The sequence below is a fragment of the Saccostrea cucullata genome, unplaced genomic scaffold (assembly GCF_032062105.1).
Source record: "Saccostrea cucullata isolate Sc308-1 unplaced genomic scaffold, CSIRO_AGI_Scuc_v1 ctg2, whole genome shotgun sequence".
Classification (NCBI taxonomy): Eukaryota; Metazoa; Mollusca; class Bivalvia; order Ostreida; family Ostreidae; genus Saccostrea; species Saccostrea cuccullata.
In genome coordinates this window covers 289,341-315,116 of record NW_026936751.1, presented here as the reverse complement: position 1 = coordinate 315,116, position 25,776 = coordinate 289,341, and the positions used below count along the sequence as shown (strand labels likewise).

Here is a 25,776-nt window from a genome sequence, read left to right as displayed (position 1 = left end):
GTACATGTAGATGTTCGACTGAAAAAGTAAAGATAAAATATAAACTTTTATTGTGCTCTATGCATCGTCCTAACAGGCATTTAAACCACTATTCACCTCTTATAAAGCCTTGCTTACAAGACCAGTTCTAGAGAACTGTGATATTCACTAGGTATTCAAATGGTAAAAAGTAATTATCACACCAAGTATAAATTGATTTCTGTCTAATTCGTTCCTCAAACAAAAGCAAACCATATTTTTGTCCTATCTTTCCATTCCTCTATCTGTCTGCACTGAAAAAATAACTAGTGATAGTCACTTAGAGGACTAGTAAATTTACTGTCCATACAATCACTACTTCAAAAATAGTTTTACTAGGTATTGGGTATATATACGAGATAATATTAGTAAATCTAAGAATTTATAAGTAACCTTCACTAGGTATCTAAGTACATGTGACAAGATCTTTCTTTGGGTACCACCAAATTTGACCTCTTGACCTTGGATTTTTTTCTTCTTATTTTACAATAGAAATTCTTTCATTCTAAAGCTAATTAAAAAGTATACAAGTCCTCTAAGATGCTTTATGATATTTTGATTAAAAGTTTTTATAACAATAATTCTGTGTAGCTATCCAATGCGTATTGAGAACATTCATATAAATTCCAGTGATTTCTATGACAGTTGCATTTGTTTAATACTGTAAACCCCCTCCCCCTCCCAAATAATATATACCTGGCTACCCACCTTGAAAAATGTGGGTTGGAGTACATCAAACAATTTTTTTTATTGCTGGTCTAAACAGTTTTTTATTCATAGAAAAAATTTATATACTTTTCCATTTTCAGATATCTACCTCAGAGGCTAGCTCCGAAATGAAATATTATTTTATAAATTCTGTTTTCTGTAGCACTTTATCAGCTATGTTAAAACGTTTCAAGATTTTATCACTAGGATTTGAAGTACTATTGCTCCTCTGAAAATTTAAATGGTACAAGTAAATCAAGTCCAGTACAATCACTACATTAATCAAAATAATTTTAGATACTTACGAAGCATTATTTATACATGTATTTTTTTTTTCAAACATGTTTCTTTTTAATAACAGTTCAAAATGTTCAATGCACTTTTTTTATGCATGCATAATTGAACTGCTAAATTTAAACGTGATATATTTTATCGTAATGTTTTTTTAATCTAAACGAATTTGTATGAAAAAAGAATAGTTATGTAGTGATTGTCTGATAGACATCATCTCATGTGAACTTCAACTGCGCTTTATCTAGTATCTCTCAATACTACATGTATCGCTCCTCAAATATTGAGTATTCAGAGTAGGGTACTACTAAACAGAGTACGATAGAGTGCTTTAGAGTACGCTAGAAAAATTATGTTATTTAATGCAATTAAATTGTTTATTTATGTATGCACAACTTGATTAAACATTATTATAGACTTATATTGCAATATTTGTTTCCAATATTTGTTTTAGTGATATTTTGACAAGAAAACAACATCCATAATTGAACGCATCTTAAAAAGATTACAAATACCCCAATTTCGATTACTATTTTGTTTCAGACTTACTTACTAAAGACTTACATCCAAATTTTATCAAATATTAAATCAATTGCATGTGTGAATATTTTACAAATTCACAATGAGACATTTCAACACGTTCAGGTTAAATTAGATCGCGATCAAACGATAAACCGTAAACTGAAATCAAAAATTGAAATAACTCCTGAAATAAAGAAAACATACAAATTTTATTTAAAATATATATTCAATATGTTAAAATAAAGTAGAAAAACATACAAAAAGTAGTTTAATTGCATTAAATTATAAAATATTACTAGCATACTCTAAAGTACTCTATCGTACTAGCGTACTCTGTTTAGTAGGACCGTTCAGGGTAGGATTTCGATGTAATTGTTAAAACACCCCAAGAGATACTTACAATTCTAATTTATTTTTACGCAAAACAACCTGTTTTATTTCAATCTTCAACCAACTTCACTTTTACCAACAAAAGTTATCAGAAAAATGCCGTAAATCTGTAAATCTGTGCTTGCAAAACTTCTGCTTAGAGCTCCTGGAACCAGGCGTAAACAAACAATGACGTCAGTCTGGAGAGGAAGGCGGTAAACATAGTTCAGCTGAATGTGTTAGTGATCGCTGATACTCCGGGAGTTTAAGTTTAAAAGTCTTCGCATTCCATAATTATCACAAATACTAATGATGGTCTTTCACAATAAATCTTATGAAAAGAAGGTCCAATAAGAACGAAACAAAATTCTGCAAAGGTTCGGGTTTTTTTTCGTACTAGTTTTACCGTCGATTTTTGTCGATTGAATCGTACGAAATATATTTCGATCAGACGTTTCCTAGAATGAAAAGAAAAAAAAATGCTCGGTATTGTGTCGAATAAATTTTTACATTTTCCTTGTTTAAGGCAACAGCATCTCCTAGGTTGAACATTTTAGTATTGAAGTTTTGGTATGACAATATTGGGTAGTAAAAATCCGGACCGGGCCGGGAATTTTTATACCGAAAACCGGGTGTTTGCTAATAACTGCATATATATAATAAATTAACTGTCATGAAACTTACAGATGTAATAAAATACAACAAATTATGCCTTTACTGAGAGTTTTAACTCCAAATATATGACGTTAATTCTTTTTATATATCTTGCTTATTGTATTTTGGACCTTTTTAGATGTTATTTATTAATTTACTGCAAACATATAAAACCTTTTTTTTTAAGTGAAAGACTTAGAAGGATAAATAATATATTTGTCTATTAATAAAAAAAAAACCCCGAATGATCCAAATTGCAGTTTTGTGTTTACTTTATTTATATGCCCTAATATGGGGAATGTGCAGTTTTCCTTACAAAAAAATTAATGCACGGGGCAGGTGTGTTTTCAACCGAAATAAAGATAGGACAGCCAGTCAACATTTGCTGTAATCTGTAGTAAAATTTAAACAATGAAGATATGATATTTTTTCTTTCTTAAAAGCTTTAAACAAGTTGCATATTTTGGTTGCAAAAAGTTTTAATCGTTGGTTGTACCTCCATCCCATAAGTAGAGCTCTGTGAATTTCAAAAAAAAAAAAAAAAAATAATGAAATAACGCTGCATCTCCAAGAAAATGCCCATATTCAAGGGAGACTATAATTCGTTTGATCCTCCAATTCTTTTTAAAAGTATGCATCTCAGTGACTCTTTCGAAAAAAAAATATTATCAAACTAGAGGTACTGTGTGCAATGAATAATGCTCCGCATCCCATATGAATATAATGACAGTGTCCATGTTTTGCTATGGAAATCCCAAAATACTACCAGTATGTGCCAGATCAAAAAATAAAATATGATACTCAATGGCAATATGTAATAAAGATTCTAAGAAAGTGTTATCAAATTTCATTCAGTGGTATGAGAGGGGTTGCGGATAGGAGATGGGTACCCAAAGCGTAACAGACAGACGGACATAGTTAGTGCGCTGGAATTTTCACTTTTTACCCGGATTCAACCCCCCGTGTTTCCAATTTTTTTTTCAATTTGATTTTAGGTTTTCTTTTTCCAGATTCGGACGGAAGACCTCTCGTTGCTCGCAACGAGATCGTTTCTAGTTATTATTATTATTATTATTATTATCTTTACTCTTGAAAGTTCCAAGACAGTTTTTGGAAATTCCTCTCTGGTGCCAAGTTTTGGACCATTTTCCTGATTTTAAAACGACATTTTGTCTACGATTAAACTCAAAAACGGTAAAAGATATCAATGTGAAACTTTCAGAGTTTATAGATGATGATCAATACTTTCCAGGACGCAACTTTTCGTTCGTCGTCAGTACTTCCTGTCGCTACCGGAAGCCAATTCAAAAAGTCCAAATTTTCAACTTTCTTTGTTTTTCAATATTTTTCATTTATTTTTGGAATATTAATAGAGACACTTCTATTGATGCTTACTATATAAGTTGTTTTAATATTGGTTAATCTGAACTCTAGATATTAATATTTGAAAATCTGAAGCGGGCCCAAGATGGCGGCTGTCTCTGTCAACTCCGACATTTCGCGAGTAGGGGCTTATGGAGGCAGCTGAGCGTTTGATTAAACCATTCTGACATAAGGATACATGAAATGCAAAAAAAATACTTGGACTCTCACGTAGTAGTACGTTGCAATTCAATGTCAATCTTAAAAAACTTAATTTACGTTTCACTGCTTTAGTGTTACTGGGCTAGATACGATATGTAATGTGTACAATGTGTTAAATATACTTTCCTAACGCCGAAATAAAATAAAGGTGATAAGAATGTTTCATTTAATTAATTTCATTGAAACTATTGCACCTTAATAATAGATTAGTACAAAGAAAAGGTGCGAATATTTACGCGTGGCGTTTGACACGAAATTATGAATAGTGGCCCGCCTTTTATGATTCTTAGACAGGTGTACTGTTGCAAAAGTATACACAAGTATATTTAAAGCAGTATTCCCAATAGCTAAATGGTTCGCGCGTTGGGGAGAAAAGAGAAAAAAAGGCGCATTCACGTTGGCTACCTGGATTCACTCCTCCTTGTGATCAAAATTTTGAATCACTTTTTAGTACGATTTTACAAGTTTTTTTTTCCTGAATCGGACGGAAGACCTCTCGTTGCTCGCAACGAAATCGTATTTAGTTGTAATTACTATTTACTTGAATATCCATGATTGTTCTAAGTTTAATATGCCGGATTCTTATTATATTTGAATGCCTTCTCTATTTTTTTTTTAAATATATGTACTAGATTGTGTTCATGTACGCCAGTGTTTTAAGAGAACAAACGTGTAATCCGTTCTTTCCATTTTTATGCGTCTTTTTGCCTGACGTCACGGCGTCAGGCTGTATAAGGATTGATATTTCCAAGATCCGAAAGTGTGCGATCATATCTAAAGAGCTAGATTTTGTGCAAGCTGATTTGCATTGGAATTCTTTACCTGCATTTTAAAAGAAACAGTTTTCAGAAAACAGAATGATATTACTGATGCAAAATACTGCAATGTTACTTCCTTTACTCTGTTTGCATGGAACAGATTATTCCATGTTATTCGCCGTTTCAACATGTCCGTGTATCCTGTTTTCTGCATTTCTATACTACTGGATCAGTCCATTTATATTGCACGAAAGGGGTGAATCGCTCTTTTCGCGCCAAATGTCACTAGCAAGCTATATTTTCGAATTCGCGCCTTTTTTTTGGATTGTTCTATTGTATGAATGGGTGTGCTAACTTCCATGAAAACCTCATTCTAATGCCTCAGAAATTCTATCCACAAGTTTTATATCATTCTTTAAAACAACATGTCGTATACATCAATATATGGACATACAACACTTAAGAAGTGATTTTTCTAATTTGTTTCCCGATCCCGCGGTTGGTTTATTCCATAAATGGACTAGACCGATAATAATAAACAACGCAGTTCAAGTCATATGTCTCTGTTCAGATACACACAGTAAATAAGAAAGCAGTGAAAAATCTTGGATTTTTCTTTCCACAAAGGTTTAAGTATTGAATTTACTTATTTCATTCTAAATACATGATAGTGTCACTACCCACCCACCCCTTTTAAAGAAAAAAATAATAAACACACATTACTACTGTATACTTCAGAGGAGAAAATACACTCCAACAAAATGTGCATTTAATTATGTCCATCTTTTAAAATGTTTACAATGCATGATTTGATGACAGATTTTATAATGTACATGTATGTAGGTGTTACAATGGAGCTTGAAATTTAGATCCAAGGGCAGATCACTCCACTAGCAGACCGAACAAGATGTGTTTGTGAAACACTGATGCCCCCGTATGGCAACATATCAATGATTAAACTTTTCTTAAATGCAAATTTAATTAATTGGTACCAAAAGTAGGGCTATTCTCACTGGAAAGCAATTGTGAAATTTGAAAGTAAGCTAATGTTAAACTTTTTCCCAATAAGTACAAAAATCTCCAAGGTCAAGGTCAAAAAGTCAATATCATTTGGTATCAAATGAAAGATCTTGCCACATAGAATACTTATGTAGAGTATGAAAGCCCTAGCCCTAAAAGTTCAGAAGTTATGGCCAAGGTTCAATTTTTTAAAAAAAAGTAGGTCAAACTCCAAGGTCAAGGTAATAGGGTCAAAGTTCTTGTTATGAAATGAAAGGTCTTGTCACAAGGAGTAAATATGTAAAGTATGAAAGCACTAGCCCTAACCCTTTAAAAGTTATGGTCAGGGTTTGCTTATTTAAAGTGGGTCAATATCAAAGGTCAAGGTCAAAGGGTCGATCTGATTAAAATCAGATCCTTTGATCCGCTCACATAGATCGCTACACAAGGATCTGAAGAAACCCCATTCAGGGTCATCTCCTGGTGACCTTTGAATTATCCAATCAAATGTTTACTTTGGAGAATTGGAAAGTATCTCGGAATTCAGTTACAGAGGGGAAAGGCCCGATGATACACGAATGGAAAAATCGTGACCTAGTTTCTGTAGCCTGTCAAGAGAAGGGCCACAGTCTTTTCTGTACAGTAATATAATAAGTACTTGCTTTTGTCTTGTTTTTTAGCTCTTTGTTTTGTACGAAACGACAAGATCTTCTCCGCAGCTACTTTCACTTCTAATTTCGTTTTCCAGAATGTCGTTTAAGCACGGCCTCTCTGATTGGTCAACATTTTCATGAATATTTTTATTAGAAAGGTCACCTGGAGATGACCCTGAATGGGGTTTCTTCAGATCCTTGTGTAGCGATCTATGTGAGCGGATCAAAATATGATCTGATTTTAATCAGATTGGTCAAAGGGTCAAAGTTCTTGGTATTCAATGAAGGGACTTCTCACAAAGATTACATATATAAAGTATGAAGCCCTATCCCTTACCGTTCAAAAGTTATGACCAAGGTTAAAGTCTTTTCACAAGAACGGATATCTACAAGGTCAAGGTCAAAGGGTCAAGGTTGTTGGTATCCAATGAAAGGTCTTTCAACAAAGATTACATATGTGATGTATAAATGTCCTGGTGTCTCCTGATCAAAAGATATGGCCAAAGTAAAAGTCTAAAATTTTCATGTAAAAGTGGGTCAAACTCCAAGGTCAAGGTCAAAAGGTCAAATTTGGTGGTACCCAAAGAAAGGTCTTGTCACAAGAAATACACATGTGAAATATGAAAGTCATAGCTCCACTAAATCAAAAGTTATAGGCAAGGTTAAAGTTTTTGCGGACAAACAGGCAAACAGACAGACAGAGAGACAGACAGACACGACAAAAATTATATACCCCCGAAACTTCGTTTACGGGGGCATAAAAACAACTCTTTAGTATGCAGTGTAGAGTGTTTCTTCAACAAGTTAAATAAAATCAAGATTTCAATTACACGAGGTTCTCATATTAAATATAAAGTTAGGGTATGTTTTAAACTCACAAAAGTATTACTGCTCAAAAGGTTTATCACTCTTCATGCAGATTAAATTGATTGATTTAGTCAGGCAAGCTTTTTAAAAAGCTGTTACTTGTAAAGTGTATAATATTCGACCAGCTACATAAACGTCGGAACCGGTTGCTGGGAAGGAGGGGGGGTAATTAGTCCCTTCCCCTATTTTTCATCATTTGCAAAGATAGGCATAATAGGCATTTACCATTGGTGCTTAATGAACAAACCGACGGCTATGAGCTATATATGATTTACTTGTACGAACAGTATATCTTACCTATGCCTACGAACAATTATATATCCTATATACAGCATGTTCCCGTTCAGCCCTATCTATATGATCTATACTTACGACGTATAAAAAATGCCTTAAATTATATTTTGCGCGTACACATAATACTAGTACTAATTTATAGTCCGTGCATGTCTGCAAGTATTGTGTGAAAGTCTGCTTCTATTACTTGTACAAATATACAGTTGAACTTTGATAACTCGAACGTCGATATCTCGAAAACCTCACAACTTGTTTTGCATCCTTTGTTCTGTAACCAATTCTTCTATTTTGCAGCTTGCTTTTTCATGTACATGCTGTTACTGGGTTCTATCAAGTCTTATGGAATCTTATATTCCGAGATTCTGACGGTAACAAACAGTGGCGCCGGAAGTACAGCACTCATCGGAAGTGCCGCAAGCTTCATACAGTCATTAACGGGTAAACACAGCGTTTCTACATCTTATAGCTAACAAAATTGTTTCCAGTAACATAATTTCTAAAATATATACACTGAGTATTACACTGTATATACGGTATTAGACAAAGCTCCAATATCTCGTAATCTTCGAGGTATAAATTTGTTGTTTACGAATTAATGGTACTGGTAAAATGAGTATGAAAAAGTAGGGATGTGTGTGATCTGTAGAAAAAAGGTTCTCACCTATTAACTGTATTCTATTTATATTACAGGTCCATTCGCCATTCTGCTGGCTACAAGGTATTCTTTCCGTCTAGTATGTTTCAGTGGGGGCGTGACCCTCTGTATTGGTTACGTCAGCTGTGCCTTCACCAATGATGTTATGTACTGGTATATTACCTACAGTTTAATCACTGGTACGTAAGCTTTTCAACATCTCCGCAATGAAAGCGAATTTCTGTCATATACATAAGCAAGAGTTTATATTGTATTAAGTTTATATGGACAGTAAAAATATATATTCTTAAAAAATAATCATTTTATAACAATTATTTGATTTAAACATAATTTGGACGTTGGTTGATTACAGGGATTGGCTGTGGTTTAACGTATGTCCCTTGTTCTACTCTAATCAACTATTACTTCGAACACAACCGCGCACTTGCCAACGGCATCGTCCTGTCTGCTAGTGGTGTGGGAGGATTCCTCTTCCCGCATATATACCGCATACTTATAGACCAGTACGCAATCGGTGGTGCTATGTTAGTCCTAGGTGGTATAATGTTGAATGTTTGTGTGGCAGCTTCCTTTTTACGACAACCATACGAATTCAGCAATGATTCTTCGCGTGATGTAAAGACAAAAGACCGGGAAAACGAATATGGTTCGTGCAAAGAAGTACTATGCCGAAAGTTCTGTGCATGTGACAGTAATATTATGAAGGACCTAACATTTCTGTCAATCTCTATGGCATTTTGCCTGTCCGCTCTAAGCTATTCGGCGTATTTCTATACTTTTCCATCCTTTCTGGAATCGGAACATATCGGAAAAGCAACCACAGTTTTTATATTTTCATTAACAGGAGCGTGTGAAATTTTTGCACGAGTGGCCATGGGCTGGTTTACGGATCTGAAGATTATTTCGCCAAGCCACGTCTACGGCTTATGTATGTGCATCAGTGGCATTTCAGCTTTTGTTGTGCCCCTGGTTCGACACAAAGTTCTGTACTATGCTTATGCTGTAGTAATTGGAATATTCCCTGGTTCTTTTTATGCACTGATGTCCATTATTTTATTAGAAACTGTTTCACTAAAAAATCTTCCATCAGCATTTGCTGTAGTAACAATATTCATAGCCGTGTTTTCCCTTCTCGGATTGCCTTGCTTAGGTAAGTATATCATGAATTGAAAGGTTTATGTTCTTACAGCTAAACGTCGGAATCTCGGCCATCCGGGTACCTCAATTTTTTCTCTCGGTCTCATCGAGGTCGGGATAACGAAGTTTGACTGTATTTGAAAAGCATTGAACATTGTCAGGATTCAGTATAGAAAATTCGAAGATACAGGCTTATTTTGTTACAGGTTGGGTTGAAGACTTGACAGGCAGTTGGGACAATGTGTTTTATATCACAGGGGTCTTACAATTACTAGCAGCCATCATAGCGTTCTTCGTATCCCGATGTTCCAAATCCACTGACAGCCAAGACGATGTAGAGAAAGAGGTGAAAGAACCAGCAAGTGAAAAACTGTTAGAAGCCGGTATAAAACGATAGAAAATATAGCATTTTTCATCTATAAATAATTCGGTGGCAGCTGGTTCCAGAGAATACTTACAGTGCTGACAGCTTCGCTGAGATGTAGGAATCCAAGGACTGGTATAAGTGCTGGGTGGATTAGATAGAACTTTAACTAGAACCAAATCTTAGTGCCACATTTAACGAAGTGGACAACACCTTTTATGAACTTTTTGACAGTATCATTATTATATTACAGTGCTCTGTGAATTCTTTACTTTTAAATAAAGGACAAAAAACTTTTACCCCGTCTGTCTGTCTGTCTGTTCGCAAATCTTTAACCTCAGTTGTCCATAGCTATTGATTGTGTGCACCTATGGCTTTTATTTGTTTGTTTGTATGTTGTTTAATGTCCCTCTCGAGAATCTTTCACTCATATGGAGACGCCACCACTTCCCGTTGGAGAGCTGCAAATTTTGTCTCAAAGCACTTACGGTCATTAAGCAGTGAGGGATCTATTTCGTGCCAGGCCATCACCTACTGCAACATGGACCTCTGTTTATACGGTTTCATCCTAAGGACCGGTTTCCACGTCCCACAGTGGGATTCGAACCCGCGAGGAAAAGATCATATCCTTACTTCGCGAATCTAAAGCAGACGCTCTAACCAATGCACCACGCGAGCGACTGTTATGGCTATATATTTTACATGTATAATTCTTTGTGACAAGGCCATTGTATGGATATCAACATATTTGACCTCTTGACCTTATAGTTTGACCTACTTATTCAAAAATTTATCAAACTTTTACTCAGGCCATAAGTTTTGATTAGATAGAGCTAAGACTTTTTCATGTCATATTTTTAGCTCACCTGAGCTGAAAGCTCAAGTGAGCTTTTTTGATCACCTTTTGTCCGTAGTTCGTCCGTCCAGCTGTCCGTCCGTCTGTAAACTTTTCACATTTTCAACTTCTTCTCAAGAACCACTGATCCAATTTTAACCAAACTTGGTATAAAGCATCCTTGGGTAATAGGGAGTTTAAAATGTTAAAATGAAGGGCCAAGTCCCTTTTCAAGGGGAAATAATCAAGAAAAGACAAAAATAGGGTGGGGTCATTAAAAAATCTTCTTCTCAAAAACTACTGGGCCAGAAAAGCTGAAACTTATGTGGAAGCATCCTGGGGTAGTGTAGATTGTAAATTGTAAAAAATCATGACCCCCGGGTGTAGAGCGGGGCCACAATAGGGAATCCATGTTTTACATAGAAATATATAGGATAAATTTAAAAATCTTCTTCACAAGAAACACTGGGCCAGAAAAGCTGAAACTAATGTGGAAGCATCCTGGGGTAGTGTAGATTTTAAATTGTTAAAATCATGACCCCCGGGTGTACAGCGGGGCCACAATAGGGAATCCAAGTTTTACATAGAAATATATTCGAAAAAACTTTAATAAACCACTGGGCCAGGAAAGCTGAAACTTATGTGGAGGCATCCTGGGGTAGTGTAGATTCTAAATTTATTAAAATCAAGACGGGGGAGGGGACCACAATAGTATAAGAAGAGGGAAATATGGCACAAAGAACTGCATCACCCAAGTTACTCAGGTGAGTGATGTGGCCCATGGGCCTCTTGTTTGTGATATGTCCTTTCTTTGAGTACCAACATATTGGACCCTGATCTTAGGGTTTGACCCATTAGAAATACCTTTGTCATTGTCCAGTTAGTACATGGGCTTTCAAATGTCACAGGTGTATTCCTTTTGATACCAACACTTTTGACCTTGACTTTTGACCTATTTCTGGAGAACATTAACCTTGGCCATAGGTTCTTGGTCATTGTTAAATTTATTGAGACTTTTTTTCCCTAGGGTAACAACATTTTTGATACATTGACCTTGGAGGTCAACTTGCATTTGAGAAACTTTAACCTTTGTTGTAAGCTGCTGCACAAGGGCATCAGTGTTTCAGAGACACGTCTTGGCATTAGATATTGAAAGATGAAATGTTTAAAGTTTTAGAGAGATAGATTACTTCTGACTAAAAGTTGCTTATGAAACTTTACACTGAATACGGAGTCGGTTGTCTGTGTATTTGCGTAATCAATATGCTTTCCAACAATCTGAAATAATTATAATAAGCCTGAGTTCAGCATCAGACACTGAAGAAGTAGATCAACTCTGAATGAACTAATAATTATTGTCCAAGTTTTTTAACACACTATATTCCAAAAGAAAATGAAAAATAAAATTTGTTCCTTTAATTTTAAAACTTTAAGGATAATAGCAAAGCTACATTTTAAGATAGAACATACATACAAACGCACAACTTGATGAATATATTAAACTTTGTATTAATATTCTCTACATAGTAGCATAGATTGCACAATATCAATAATTTCATCAAAATGTGGACCACTTAATCACAAAAAACAACATCTTCATTAATATCCCTCAGGCCTCTTATATTCACTTTTGGTAAAACAACATAAATTGAAGTCCCCCCACAAATAAACTGAGAACACTAAATGAACATGTACTTCTTGACTTTTGAGTTACACAAAATACACAAAGCAAAGGTCTTGATAAACAATTAAATTCAGATGCCAAACTATTGGTTTTAACTTTTAAATGGCAATAAAAAACTCTTGATGAAGATAAAAACAATTTACATGTAATTGTAGAGTCCTTCAAGGATTCAAGGAAAAATTGTTTGTTTTTATTTTTTTTTTTTACTTATAAGCACAGTACAAACATAAGGTTATGAGAAAATGATTAACATGAGCTCAGTGCTGTCAGGTAGCAAAATTCCCCCAAATTAAAGAAAGGATGAGTTTAAATTTATCATTTAGGTTGGCTAAATGCATACTTTGCCAATGAAACTCAATAAATTACATGTGTTTACAATAAAAACATCCCTTTGAAGATCTTTCTCTGAAGAATTCACACTAATAATGAATATGAAATTAAGTACCTATAGGTAATTAGCTAATTGAAGCATACCTTTAACTAACATCATATTTAAAGATTGAAAAAAAAAATATTGTTTTGTTTTGAACATATTTTATTGACAATATGTCAAAGGGATTGGGAAAAAAATATAATATAACAATATACAGTTATTGATTGGGTATGAGGGCAACATATGATTTGTTGGACCTGAAAGTCAAAATGTTGCCCGAGGCCGCAGGCCAAGGGCAACAATTTCACCTTCAGGTCCAACAAATCATATGTTGCCCGAATCCCAGTCTATAACTGTTTTGTTATACCCTTCACTGCTCATTTAAGATTGATCAATTTAATCGCTATATTATCAATTATTTTATATGGAAAATTATGGCTTCTTCAGTAAATATGAAACATCAAGCTGAGAAAGAACAAACTCAATTATATATCTATTGTATCACAAAAATTATTCATCACAAAACATACTATTCCCTTCTTCATTACCTTGCTCTAAGCAACAACTCTTGTAGGTCTTAACTTCGGCTATTTTCGCGTCGCCGATATTGAACTTACTTGTGACGTAACAGACGAGTGACGTTGCGGTCTAACAATTCTTATGTAAGACTGGTCAATAGTGAAATTGTTAGACCGATGTAATAAACAGCTCTTTTGTTGGACTTTTTATAAGTAATAAATATATAGAGTGATATTTATAAGGGTATAACAATATGTTATGTTGACCTCTGAAAAACAGTTGTTACAGGTGTGACTCGGTGATTCACAAAATGAAAGAAAACGACAGTTCATGGAATAAAGATTATTGCACATTTCCTTGCAATCAGTTGTAATTTTACTGAAATGGAGAATTTCCAATGCTTCGGCAAAGATTTAATAATCAAGACTTTGTATTTCTTTGGTCTTGTCATTTGCTCTAAGGACCTGAGGGATAAAAATTCTCATCAAACTAATACCCAGCTAACAATAACAAAGATAATAAAGCTGGTTTAAACTAATAATTTGTTAATTTTGTTAATATGTCATATCTTTCATCCTATTATTCATTCTCTCTGACCTGAACACATACTTGAGGTTGTTCAGTTCCAGTAAAAGATGTCTATATCAATGAACAAAACTTCATTATACTTTAACTACAACATACTTGGAGAAAATACTCTGTTTTTCTATCAGGGGCATTTTCAATATGGCAAACACACTTAAATCATTCTAAAATCACACCAACACTTGATACAACCAAACTAACAGACACATTCCAGGGTACAATTATAATAAAAAATCATTGAAAATTCATTGAAATATATTTAGCTAAGCAATGACTCACAGTAAATTCCATCAAAAGACTGTCCTTGCAAAAATGTCAGGGTTACTATATACAGGGTTATTTTCGACGTGTGTTAATTTCGCCCTTTCACACTCGCCCAGTTTTAAATCCACCCAATCACAGTTCTGTTTAAGAAATTATTCAGTGTTCTTTCATTTTAAATTGGCCCAAATTGACAAGGGTGAATCGGGTGAAAATAAAACAGGGGTGAAAATTTCCCTGTATACAGTATCTCTCCTCAAGGTCACTTTTTGACGTCTTCTATATTTGCCATAAAATATTTCTATTCTTTCCATAAAAAAATTAAACATTTTCAAGATGAAGAAAAACTTCTTTACAAATACATGTACTTACAAGGAAAAAATCACAGGATAAAATTGCTGTTTACGAAGTGCTGCAAAACAGACAACAATTCTACAAATACAAACATGTCAACAATTACAATCAACCTTTCATACTAAGACAAATAAAGAACGTTTCAGAGACATAGTGATAGAACTATCAACCTTATATACTGAAATGCTAAACCTCTTCAACTGGGTTGATTAGCGCATACCGGTGCTCACTATGCAAAATACATTTGGAATGATTCTACTAGACATACTAGTATACTATTTGATGAGAAATTATGTAACAACAGTATAAATGAAACAATTGAGATAAATGTATATTTACTGTTAAAAGTAAATGCTCATTCACAAACCTCACATTTTGATCTCATTTGCTTCAATTTTATCATGATTTTTTTTGGACCAAACACAATTCATGTCATTCTATTTAATTAAAAAAAGATAGTGGTTATCTAACTTCTCCACACAAAAAATCAAGCAAAGAGAGATAACTCTACAGCCAATTTATATAATGTTGCAGACCCATACATACTGTCCCAAATTTTTATATGCTATACCTAAAATTGGCTTTAAATTTATTTTTATGAATTTTATCCATATCCTTTGTTAGGTAATGGTCGAAATTACAGAAACACTTCATTACATTGAACAAATAATTGTTCTCCTTTGATGTGGTTAGCATCTAGCCTAGTTAATTAAGTTGTGACTATAAGTACCGGTACACATGTATTCATAAATATCATATAAACTGAACCAGTCAAAAAATCAAATAGATCAATATAGTAATAATGAATGTATATAGTTGTTGTTGTTAATGTTCACTTTAAATATACTAAATTATGCTACATCACACGATACTAGTAAGAGTAAACAGTAAAACAAATGGCAATCCCTCTATGTTTATGGCAGAGTGAGACTGGTGTAATGTTAGAACCTGAGATGTATGGTAACATGATCATGGCAGAAATGTATACAGTGGTTTGAGCTGATATATTATGATAACATGGGACCATTTTTTAAATGACAATTCTTCCAAAGTAATTAAATATTTATCATACCTGATTGAAAAAAAATTAATGCTCAATATTTTTCATTTAACTATGCATGCATGAGCATGTTTTTCAAAGTGATAAATAAAATATCAAAAGTTTGAAGTTTGCTCTATTTCACACTTTATACATCTATATATCGTTAACCTTTTCCAGGTGTGGTAAACCTCCCTAAATTTACCTTCATTTTTCTTTTTAAGTAAATGCTCAAAAAAAAAAAAGAGTTTTGGGGACTAAATTAGTAAATAACCTTGTTTTATTTAATTTTTTTCTTGATAAAAACCTTGTAAAATGACTAAATAAAGATTAAATGACCTAAAAGAACTAGATTTGATCAAAGTTTACACAAACAAAACAGAAGAGGGAAGAATGCTCCCACAGCAACAAACACCGGCAGTAGGATGGTGCTGGTGTCGTCCTCAGAGTAGGGGTCTACCACTTTGGGTCCGGAGGGGCGGCGGGATTTTGTCGGCTTCGACTCGTTGATTTCCTCCTCTTCTTCCTCCTCCTCCTGCTCTCTGTGGGCCCCGGGGAGGGGGGCTAGGCTGGGTACATCTGTATAATAATAAACATACAAGATAAATGGAGCCCTTATACATGTACAAACATGCACACAGTACCTCTCATAAGTTAATTGTAAACAACCTCAAGAAAACAATAGAATGGAGACTGTCTTTGATACTGAAAAAAATTGAGGCTACAGAATTAATTTCCAATATATAATTTTTCAGACTATAATTTTCAAATTTAGATGCAAATATTTTAAATACATGTATCAGAACAATACCTGATTGATTTTTTTTTTTTTAACAAAAAGGTTTACCTTCGACTGTGCCCTTCATGGCATACATTGCATTGATTTTTGGGTTGTCATATTCACCCTATCAAATGAATAAATAAAAACATGAAGACTGAAATTCGTCTCTAGTTTGCCACATTTTCTTCATTCAATATTTATGAATAAAAATTGATTTATTTCAATTTCTTTAAGCTCAATTCAGTTTCAGTGTAATTTTGCATGCACCATACAGCATATATGGTAATACAAAGGCACAATACAATAATTTTTCTCCTGATTGATTAATCACTGTGCATTAATACATATATAAATCAATAGAAAATTTAAGGTACTCTCACTATTGTGTGTTCATTAATATGATATAAATACATACCTTAATAAACTCTACAGAGACTTTTCCATTTATCTTGGAGGTTTCACCGTTGACTTTTAATTTTCCATTTCTAACAGAAAAAGGAATGATTTCATCATGAGCTACTCCTCTGCCCACTTTGTTGTAGATGTCCAAATTTTCAACAACGGTGTGTTCTCCATTCAATGTCACATCAAATACCTGTGTAAACAAGAAAGCCAAACATAATCACTTGTTACATAAGCTAAATAGCATTTAAACAGTTTGTGTTAATTGAAAAGTCAGTGTGGATTTTCTTTTACGAATGGAATTGACATTTCTCTGAAAATCTACAAATTGGTTGGATGTGAAAATGTTTTCATATTTCACTTCAAACTTGCTTAAGTTGAGAAAGTTGAATACTTTTAACTTTAATTACGGCACTTTGCATTGAACACCTGGATTTTGACTGTACAGCCAATCGCAAGCTAAGTTCAGATGACAATTGGTTCAGGTTTGGCATTCTGGTTCTGTTCAAACTCGACTGATAATCTGAACCAGTAACTTCTGTCCATATTTTCATGCATCCATACTACCAATATCCATTATTTTGTAGGGTTAGATTGACATTAATGAGCTAATCTACTTAAATTTTAGCTAATTAGTGTACACCACTATGTACAGGTATATATTTCAAGGATTCCTTGATGTATTAAGATAAATTTGGGCTTAATCAATAAACAGTGAATTAGTTGTCTATAAATAGTTTTCTTTGCATGCAGATCCCACACAGTCTCTTGATTTAGTAAATACATGTAATTTGCAAATGTATTTCGAAATGCGACTCCTTCAGAGTATTTATAACGGAAAATACAAACAGGTCAGGGGCTATGCACAGCATTTCTTTGAGTCAGACAAGATCATTACTTTTAGAATGAAACTAACAATACAACTGATTGATAATATTTCAGCACAATGTTAAGTAATCATGGTTATTTATCATCATGCCTCTACAAACAAGTTGGTTTATTTAACAGTTACCAGTATTTAAACAGAATAGATCTAAAGTTTTAACTAGAAATGTGTCCTTTGTACATGAATGCCCCGTCGAGTGTATACCGTATAGCGGGGTGCTAATTTTGGCTTATTTTAGGCTAGCGTTTTGATGGAAGTCCGCTAAAATTTTGATCGCTAAAATATTCAGTAACCTTCTAAGTGTTCATTTGCAAAGAGCTGAAACTCTGTGTCCGCTAAAATAAATTACGCCAAAATTATTGGCATACCTGTAAGCAGGCAAAATGCCAAATTTTACATCCGCCAAGAAAACCCGGTATACGGTATTACAGTACTAATGCAACATTTGTATTAGTGTATGAAGTCCATCCTTAAAGGGCTTCAACCTCAGTTCCAACATCCATCACTGACATGACATGGCACCAGTTAAGGACATGTATGTAAATACATGCCCTAAGAAATCAGTAAAGACTAATTGAAAGGGGTAGACCAATGTTGTACAATAAACACAAATGAGACATTCTCTGTATCTGTATGTATACATTGTAGTATCCTATATAGGCTTTTTCACAACGGTAAGAGAGAGCGCCGGATGTTATTGGCGTCGATGTTCCTGTACGGCAATCTTAAATCCCTCTATTGTTTTCGCATGTACGACAGAGTTGGGTAGATGGTTCCACTGAATACATGTGTCAATAAAGAATGAGTGTTGATATTGTGGTGTCATTGATTGTAACAAAAGAGGAAAGAAATGCAGCAGAGCTAGCAGACCAGGATTCGAACCTGGGCCCCCTGAATCTCCGGTCAGGTGCTCTACTGACTGAGCTATCTGGCCACCAGCGATTGAACCCGGCTGACCGCCACACAATGAAACATATTTTCCAATACATTAATTAAAATAGACTGAAACAAGCTGCAACAAATCTAGTGGACTTGTCCAAATGCCAGGGAGGACTTTGGGAAAAAGTATCTCCTTGCTTTTAAAATATCAATAAGAGGACATATGTATTTACCTTTTTATTTGGAGATGTGAACCAAACCTCACAGAATTTCAGCACTAGAACATAATCACCATCTTCTTTGATGGGAATCTCGTATCCAAAGGTGGACATATGATACCGCTCTGTTTGGTAGAGGATCTGATCTTGTGGTACTACTCTGTCGATCATTAAAGTTTTCCCATAGTCTGAAGCAATGCCCACCTGAGCGGGATCTTTTTGATACCGAATGCCATGAACATCGGTGTGGGCTTCTCCTCCACAATTCACAGCCCAAAAGACGTCACCGATTGCATGTGTTACGCTTAAGTTGAGACAAAACAAAACTGAAAGTAGAAGCCAGCGTGACTCCTTGCACCTCAGTTGACGCTGGAGGTGTGCCAGCATTACTCGCACCCCGGTTTTCATTGAAAATTTGGGTGGTTTCTGTTTCCACGTTTCTAAGTCTAACGCCGGCTTTTTCTTCAGGAAGTTGATTATGTGCGCGACATCTGCCCCAAGAAAGACAACTCTCACCAACTTCCTTCTATGTGGGAAGCTCCGATTCGCTGAAAAAGTGTAGGTGGATCATAGATCTTAGGCCTACTGACTTACTTGAGAACAGTAGTGAAAGGAAACCTGACGTGGAAAATTACATAGCTCTAAGAAAAATCATTTTTCTTACACAGCCTGTATATATATCTAACATTTTTCATCTACAGTAGGTCTTTGGATCACAGGCACTTAATTGTTTCATATACAGGACATCTTGACGCTTGTTTTTACCATGTCGTGTTAAAAATAAGTATGGATGTCCTGTATACGAGTTAAATGCCTGTGCTTTGGATGCAGCACCTCAAATCATGAAATACATCAATGTCATCATTACATGGAGCTCAGATCATTAGACAATACAATTCAAGAAAAGAACAAGTTTTACACGAACCTCTGAAACATATTAGAGATGGGATCAGGTGCCATGGTGGGGAGAGCATCCCCTGGGGCCCACTCGATTGGGACCCTTCTTATTCTAGAATAACCATTCTGTCTGCTCGATTGGTTTGGTAGGGTAGACTAGCTTAGGCCTTCTCAGCCTTCCGCATCAAAGATGGAAGGATCGATAGCATTCTAATATGGCTTCAAGCAGGTGGGTGAAAACTTTGGGGACTTTAATTATTGTAAATAAACCAAACTTAAAACAAAATTAAATTACAAAAAAGTAATTTTATAATTTATGAAGGCTAATTCTGTTAAAGCATTTTTTCATAATTCATAATTTACCATGTAATATGGAGTGAAGATTTGAGCCAGAAATTGGTCCCTGATATGACTATAATTATTTTGATATTTTTTATACAATCATGTAGTTTAATATTCTTCTGTCTCAGGCACTTGATGTTTTAATCTTTTTTTACAGAAATAAAAAGTTCCCAAAATTATTAATTTTAATAAAATTTTCCACTCTTAATTATCTCTTCAAGTTTCCCTTTCTAAATAACATTTAATGCTTTAAATTAAAGGATTCAAATTCTTGAAAAACAACTACTGCAGTAATTCAAAACATTGCAGATGATATTCCATCATATTCAATATCCTTCTGAACACTCGATTTAGACATTCCAATCCTTCTGACATTCCACTCTGCTTCTAGAAGGGTCCCAATCGAGTGGGCCCCTGACGATCGGCCAAACCCGTCGTGTGCTCCTTGTTAGTCATGATCGGGAATAAAATAACGGAAAAATCTGTTGACAACTCAGAGTGTAAACAAGAGGCCCATGGGCCATATCGCTCACCTAAACATTGTGGCTAGGAAAAAGTAGAAACTGGTTTATTATTGAAATGTTTAAATCCAAAAGTAGTCCCATGACCAATCATGGCTTTGCTATTCTTGAGAAGAAGATTTTTAAAGAATTTTCCTATATAAATATATGTAAAATTTGGTCGGCCATTGTGGCATCGCCCTACCCCCGGGGGTCATGATTTTAACAAACTTGAATCTACACAATCCGAGGATGCTTTCATATAAATATGATAAATTATAGCTTTTCTATTCTTGAGAAGAAGACTTTTAAATAATTTTCCTATATATTTCTATGTAAAATTTGTTCGGCCATTGTGGCACCGTCCTACCCCTGGGGGTCATGATTTGATCAGATTTGAATCTACACTATGATCTGAGGATGCTTCCATATAAATATGATCAATTATGGCTTTCTTATTCTTGAGAAGAAGACTTTTAAAGAATTTTATATATATTTTTATGTAAAATTTAAGTCGGCCATTTTGGCCCCGCCTTACTCCTGGGGGTCATGATTTGAACAAACATGAATCTATACTACCTGAGGATGATTCCATATAAATATGATCAGTCATGGGCTCATGGCTTTGTTATTCTTGAGAAGAAGATTTTTAAAGAATTTTCCTATATATTTCTATGTAAAACTTTGATCGGCCATTTTGGCCCCACCCTACCCCCAGGGGTCATGATTTGAATAAACTTGAATCTACACTACCTGAAGATGTTTCCCCATAAGTTTCATCTTTCCTGGCACAGTGGTTCTTGAGAAGAAGATTTTTTAAACATGCCACCAAATTTTCACTAATTCCCAATTATCTCCCCTTGAATGAGGGCATGGCCCATAATTGTAACAAACTTGGATCCCCTTCACCCAAGGATGCTTTGTGGCAAGTTTGGTTGAAATTGGCCCAGCCGTTCTTGAGAAGAAGTTGAAAATGTGAAAAGATTACAGACAGATAGACAGACAGACAGATGGATGCTGGACAAAATGTGATCAGAAAAGCTCACTTGAGTCTTTGGCTCAGGTGAGCTAATAAAAGCGCTTAAGAATTAGTACAAGCATGAAAACGTCAGTCAGCATTTGACTTTTAAAAGTTAATGATAGATTGTATTTCCTGACAAGGACTGTTCATTGTATCGACTAACTACTACTTACAGTGCTAAATATGGATTCCGGAAAAAAGATCCCAGCTGATCCCGAGAATTCACATCCTCAGAGCACAAGCATGGATCTCGGTTAACAGATGGAGGGTTTCAAGAGTTTCAAATTTAGACTTGTACTCAGCATTCAGGATCATTGAGCTAGGGTTCTTTACCATGCCAACGACTACCGTAACATGGGACCTCGGTTTTAAAAGTCTCTTCCGAAAGACCTCTGATTTTTACTTCTAGTACATGGCGCTTCGCAAAGGTACAATTATATGCTATGTTTACGTCTATGGTTTCACGCCAACAATTGGTTTAATAGTTTACAAATAGTTTGAAAGTTTATCAGTCACTCAGCATTCGACTTAACGATAAATTGTATTTTCTGACAAGATTATTGTATAGGCCATCTAATTTTGGAAATGTTGATCATAAACGAGACAGTTGATATCGATATCCTTGATTCATCAACTTGTTTGTCAATAGCTTGCCTCGTAACTTGATTACACAAATCTTAGATAGTTCAAACAGTTTCTGACTTTCTCTTTGATATCTCGCCCTCGTGGCGCAGGTGGTTAGAGCTGCGGAGTAAGGAGTTATAATCCTTGCATCGCTGGTTTGAATCCCAAGTCGGACGTGGAGACCGGTCCTTCGGATGAGACTGTTTAAACTGAGGTCCTGTGTCGCAGTAAGTGCTGGTATGAAAAAGATTCCTCCCTGTTTAATGGCCCTGAGTGCCTAATATAGGATAAAATTTGCACTCCGCCGGCAAGTGGTGGCATCTCCATATGTCAGTGAAAAATTCTGGAGAAGGACGTTGAACAACAATCAACCAATCATTTTGATGTTGGTAATTTTCACATGCCAGATGACGTGTTAACTCTGAAATGTTCATTTGCTTGTTGACTTAGTTGGGACTACACCGATTGGTATCGACATGGGACCTCAATTTATGCAGTCTAAATCGTGCGACTTACATGTGTCACCCATGTGGCGCTGTGGGGATTAGAGTATTTCCTTTAATAGTCGTTGTTTATCCTAATGTCGGAGGTTTGATTGATTGATTGAATGCTAATTTTTGTCCATTCCAGAATTTTTCACTCAAAGAGAAGTCACTATATACAGGTGAAGGGCTTTAAATTTACACTTGTACTCGGCATTTAGTGTCATTGAGCAATGAGGTTAATATATCAACACCTAAAGTTTAATTTGGCTTTAGTTTTTAAGCTCTCACAAAAAGGACATGCAACTTTCACTTCAAACAGTCGAGCCCTTGGCGGAAAAAACAGTTGCTACCTGTTTTTTATCGACTCAAGTCAATTGTAGCTGTGATTCGAAAATGATCTTTTGAGCACGGAGCGAGCCCTCCGCGGACTGAGCTACTGTGAAGGTCTTTGCCGCTTTGAATCTACAGTGTGATGTAAAGACCGTTCCTTCGGATGAGTCCAGTAGGATCCTTTCCCCAAAGATGCAGACATTACCTCACTCCACTTACGGGATTATCAAAGAGGAGCGTTATAATTGCACTTTGATGGAGTTCTGTCTAAATATAAACTGAAGAATGCAGAATCTTAATGCACCAAATCTAAAATCTCTCATATGATGCATATATCTCCTTGTTGAATAAAATATAAATTGTTACGGAGAATAACTATACATCGAAGTTTGAGAAGCAGGTTTTAAGGGGGAGGAGATGCTTCACAATTTACATTTTTTATTTCCAAACAAAATTTGTGGCTGGGATCATCACAAACTTATTTCTTGACTGTGTGTATTTAGTTAAGCAATTTCTTGCCCATATAAAATTTAACTAAATTAATCCAGACCCAATATATTGGCGAGTGTTGGTAGTGTATCACTCTATACACTTTACACTTTCTTTGGTAATGTATCCTAATCTCTATAGAAAATATTGATTTGTATGGGAAATCAGCTCCTTTATCTAGATAAAGTCAATTACTAGTAGTCAATTGACTTTTTTTCACTTCATTACAAATTGACAAGTACAATCACATACTAGACTAATGATGCATAAATTGTTTTATGATTTATTTCTTTAAGACATATATAGTCCTTTTTTAATCGAAGAGACCAAATCCCATATCGTCGTCGGACTCGGATTCTGGCTCGGGCTTCTTCTTCTCTTCTTTCTTTTCTGTAAATATAGAAATTTCCCAAAATGTGAATTCATACTGAATGACAAGACTAGCAAATATACAATACCATAAATTAATGCTGTGTAAAAATGTTGAGAAAGAGATATGTAACCAATAAGAATAAAGAATTTCTCACGACATATGTTTGATTGCTTTAAGATTCATACAAGATATTGATGAATTGTTGGTGTACCTTGTGCTGCCTCGGCAGGGGCTCCTCCAGCGGGAGCACTGGCGGCCACTGCACCACCAGATGGCACAGATGCAAGCTTCTCTTGGCCTATAATTAAAAGTCACTTGTATAAAGAAATCCATAATTACAATCATAATTCTTTTTTAGCTCACCTGAGCCGAAGGCTCAAGTGAGCTTTTCTGATCACATTTTGTCCGTCCGTCGTCCGTCTGTCTGTCTGTCCGTCTGTAAACTTTTCACATTTTCGACTTCTTTTCAAGAACCACTGGGCCAATTTTGACCAAACTTAGTACAAAGCATCCTTGGGTGAAGGGGAATTTAAATTATTAAAATGAAGGGACATATCCCCTCGCAAGGGGAGATAATTAAGAAAAGACAAAAATAGGGTTGGGTCATTAAAAAATCTTCTTCTCAAGAACCACTGGGCCAGTAAAGCTGAAACTTATGTTGAAGCATCCTGGGGTAGTGTAGATTCTAAATTGTTCAAATCATGACCCCCGGGAGAAGGGCGGGGCCAAAATGGGGAATCAAAGTTTTATATAGAAATATATAGGAAAAATCTTTGAAAATCTTCTTCTCAAGAACTAGCATTTGACTGGGCCAGAAAAGCTGAAACTTATGTGGAAGCATCCTGGTATAATGTAGATTCTAAATTGTTCAAATCATGACCCCCGGGGGAAGGGCGGGGCCACAATGGGGAATCAAAGTTTTATATAGAAATATATAGGAAAAATCTTTGAAAATCTTCTCAAGAACCACTGGGCCAGAAAAGCTGAAACTTATGTGGAAGCATGCTGGGGTAGTGTAAATTCTAAATTGTAGGAATCATGACCCCCGGGGGAAGGATTTCCATTATAGGGAATCAAAGTTTTACATAGAAATATATAGGAAAAATCTTTGAAAATCTTCTTTCAACCACTGGGCCAAAAAAGCTGTAACTTATGTGGAAGCATCCTGGTATAGTGTCGATTCTATATTGTTCAAATAATGACCCCCGGGGGAAGGGCGGGGCCACAATGGGGAATCAAAGTTTTATATAGAAATATATAGGAAAAATCTTTGAAAATCTTCTTCTCAAGAACCACTGGGCCAGAAAAAATGAAGCTTATGTGGAAGCATTCTGGGGTAGTGTAAATTCTAAATTGTAGGAATCATGACCCCCGGGGGAAGGGCATTATTGGGAATCAAAGTTTTACATAGAAATATATAGGAAAAATCTTTGAAAATCTTCTTCTCAACCATTGGGCCAAAAAAGCTGAAACATATGTGCCCATGGAAGGATCATGGGGTAGTGTAGATTTCAAAATGTCTAAATTATGATCAGTGGGGTAGGGTGGGTATGCATTATGTATAACAAGGGGGAAATCTGGTAAAGAACAGAATGGTCAAAGCTTCTCAGGTGAGTGATGTGGCCCATGGGCCTCTTGTTTAAATTCATGTATTTATCAAAATATATACATAAGGCCAAAAAAAATTAATCAATAGTTTCTCAGGCCAAAAACTTAAAAATTCAATGCCGCAGGCAGGTTTTTTTTTTTTTTTTTTTTTTTTTTAAGGACATATGCAATAGGGCTGAAACGATTCATCGAAATATCGATATTGTTCGATATAAGTGCTCGGTTCAATTTTCGATTCACCATCTCGATTTTCGGTTCGATACGTTTTTTATAATCGGGTTTGTTTAACTCTTTAAATAGATCGGGTTCGACCTTATTTTAATAGTTTGACACACACGAGGTAGCCTATTTGGGACGCTAAAGTTTCAGAGCAGGCTGCCACTGCTTTTATTTAAACGAATATAGTGTTCTTAATCAA

At 35.2% G+C, this 25,776-nt stretch overlaps 2 protein-coding genes and 1 long non-coding RNA gene across 4 annotated transcripts in view; 1 reads left to right on the top strand and 2 right to left on the bottom strand.

Annotated features, from left to right (window-relative positions):
* Nucleotides 1-10,154, top strand: part of LOC134246492 (monocarboxylate transporter 12-like) — a 49,294-nt gene extending 39,140 nt beyond the window's left edge. For both annotated transcript variants that reach the window (XM_062728865.1, XM_062728866.1), the window contains 4 exons: nucleotides 8,012-8,155; nucleotides 8,408-8,551; nucleotides 8,725-9,522; nucleotides 9,716-10,154. In XM_062728865.1, coding sequence (XP_062584849.1) covers nucleotides 8,012-8,155; nucleotides 8,408-8,551; nucleotides 8,725-9,522; nucleotides 9,716-9,906 — 1,277 coding nt within the window. In that variant the 3' untranslated portion in view covers nucleotides 9,907-10,154. The remainder of the gene's footprint in view (nucleotides 1-8,011; nucleotides 8,156-8,407; nucleotides 8,552-8,724; nucleotides 9,523-9,715) is intronic.
* Nucleotides 10,155-13,534: 3,380 nt separating this feature from the next.
* On the bottom strand, nucleotides 13,535-19,161 carry LOC134246491 (malectin-A-like). Its single transcript, XM_062728864.1, has 4 exons — nucleotides 18,705-19,161; nucleotides 16,720-16,899; nucleotides 16,371-16,428; nucleotides 13,535-16,102 (listed from the first exon to the last, which is right to left on the bottom strand). The coding sequence occupies exons 1-4, from the start codon at nucleotides 19,095-19,097 to the stop codon at nucleotides 15,882-15,884; spliced, it is 852 nt and encodes a 283-aa protein (XP_062584848.1). The 5' UTR covers nucleotides 19,098-19,161; the 3' UTR covers nucleotides 13,535-15,881.
* A 4,483-nt stretch (nucleotides 19,162-23,644) lies between these two features.
* Nucleotides 23,645-24,153, bottom strand: LOC134246489 (uncharacterized). The gene is made up of 2 exons (XR_009987640.1): nucleotides 23,962-24,153; nucleotides 23,645-23,767 (listed from the first exon to the last, which is right to left on the bottom strand). It is a non-coding gene; the product is annotated as an uncharacterized LOC134246489 (long non-coding RNA).
* Nucleotides 24,154-25,776: the final 1,623 nt, after the last annotated feature.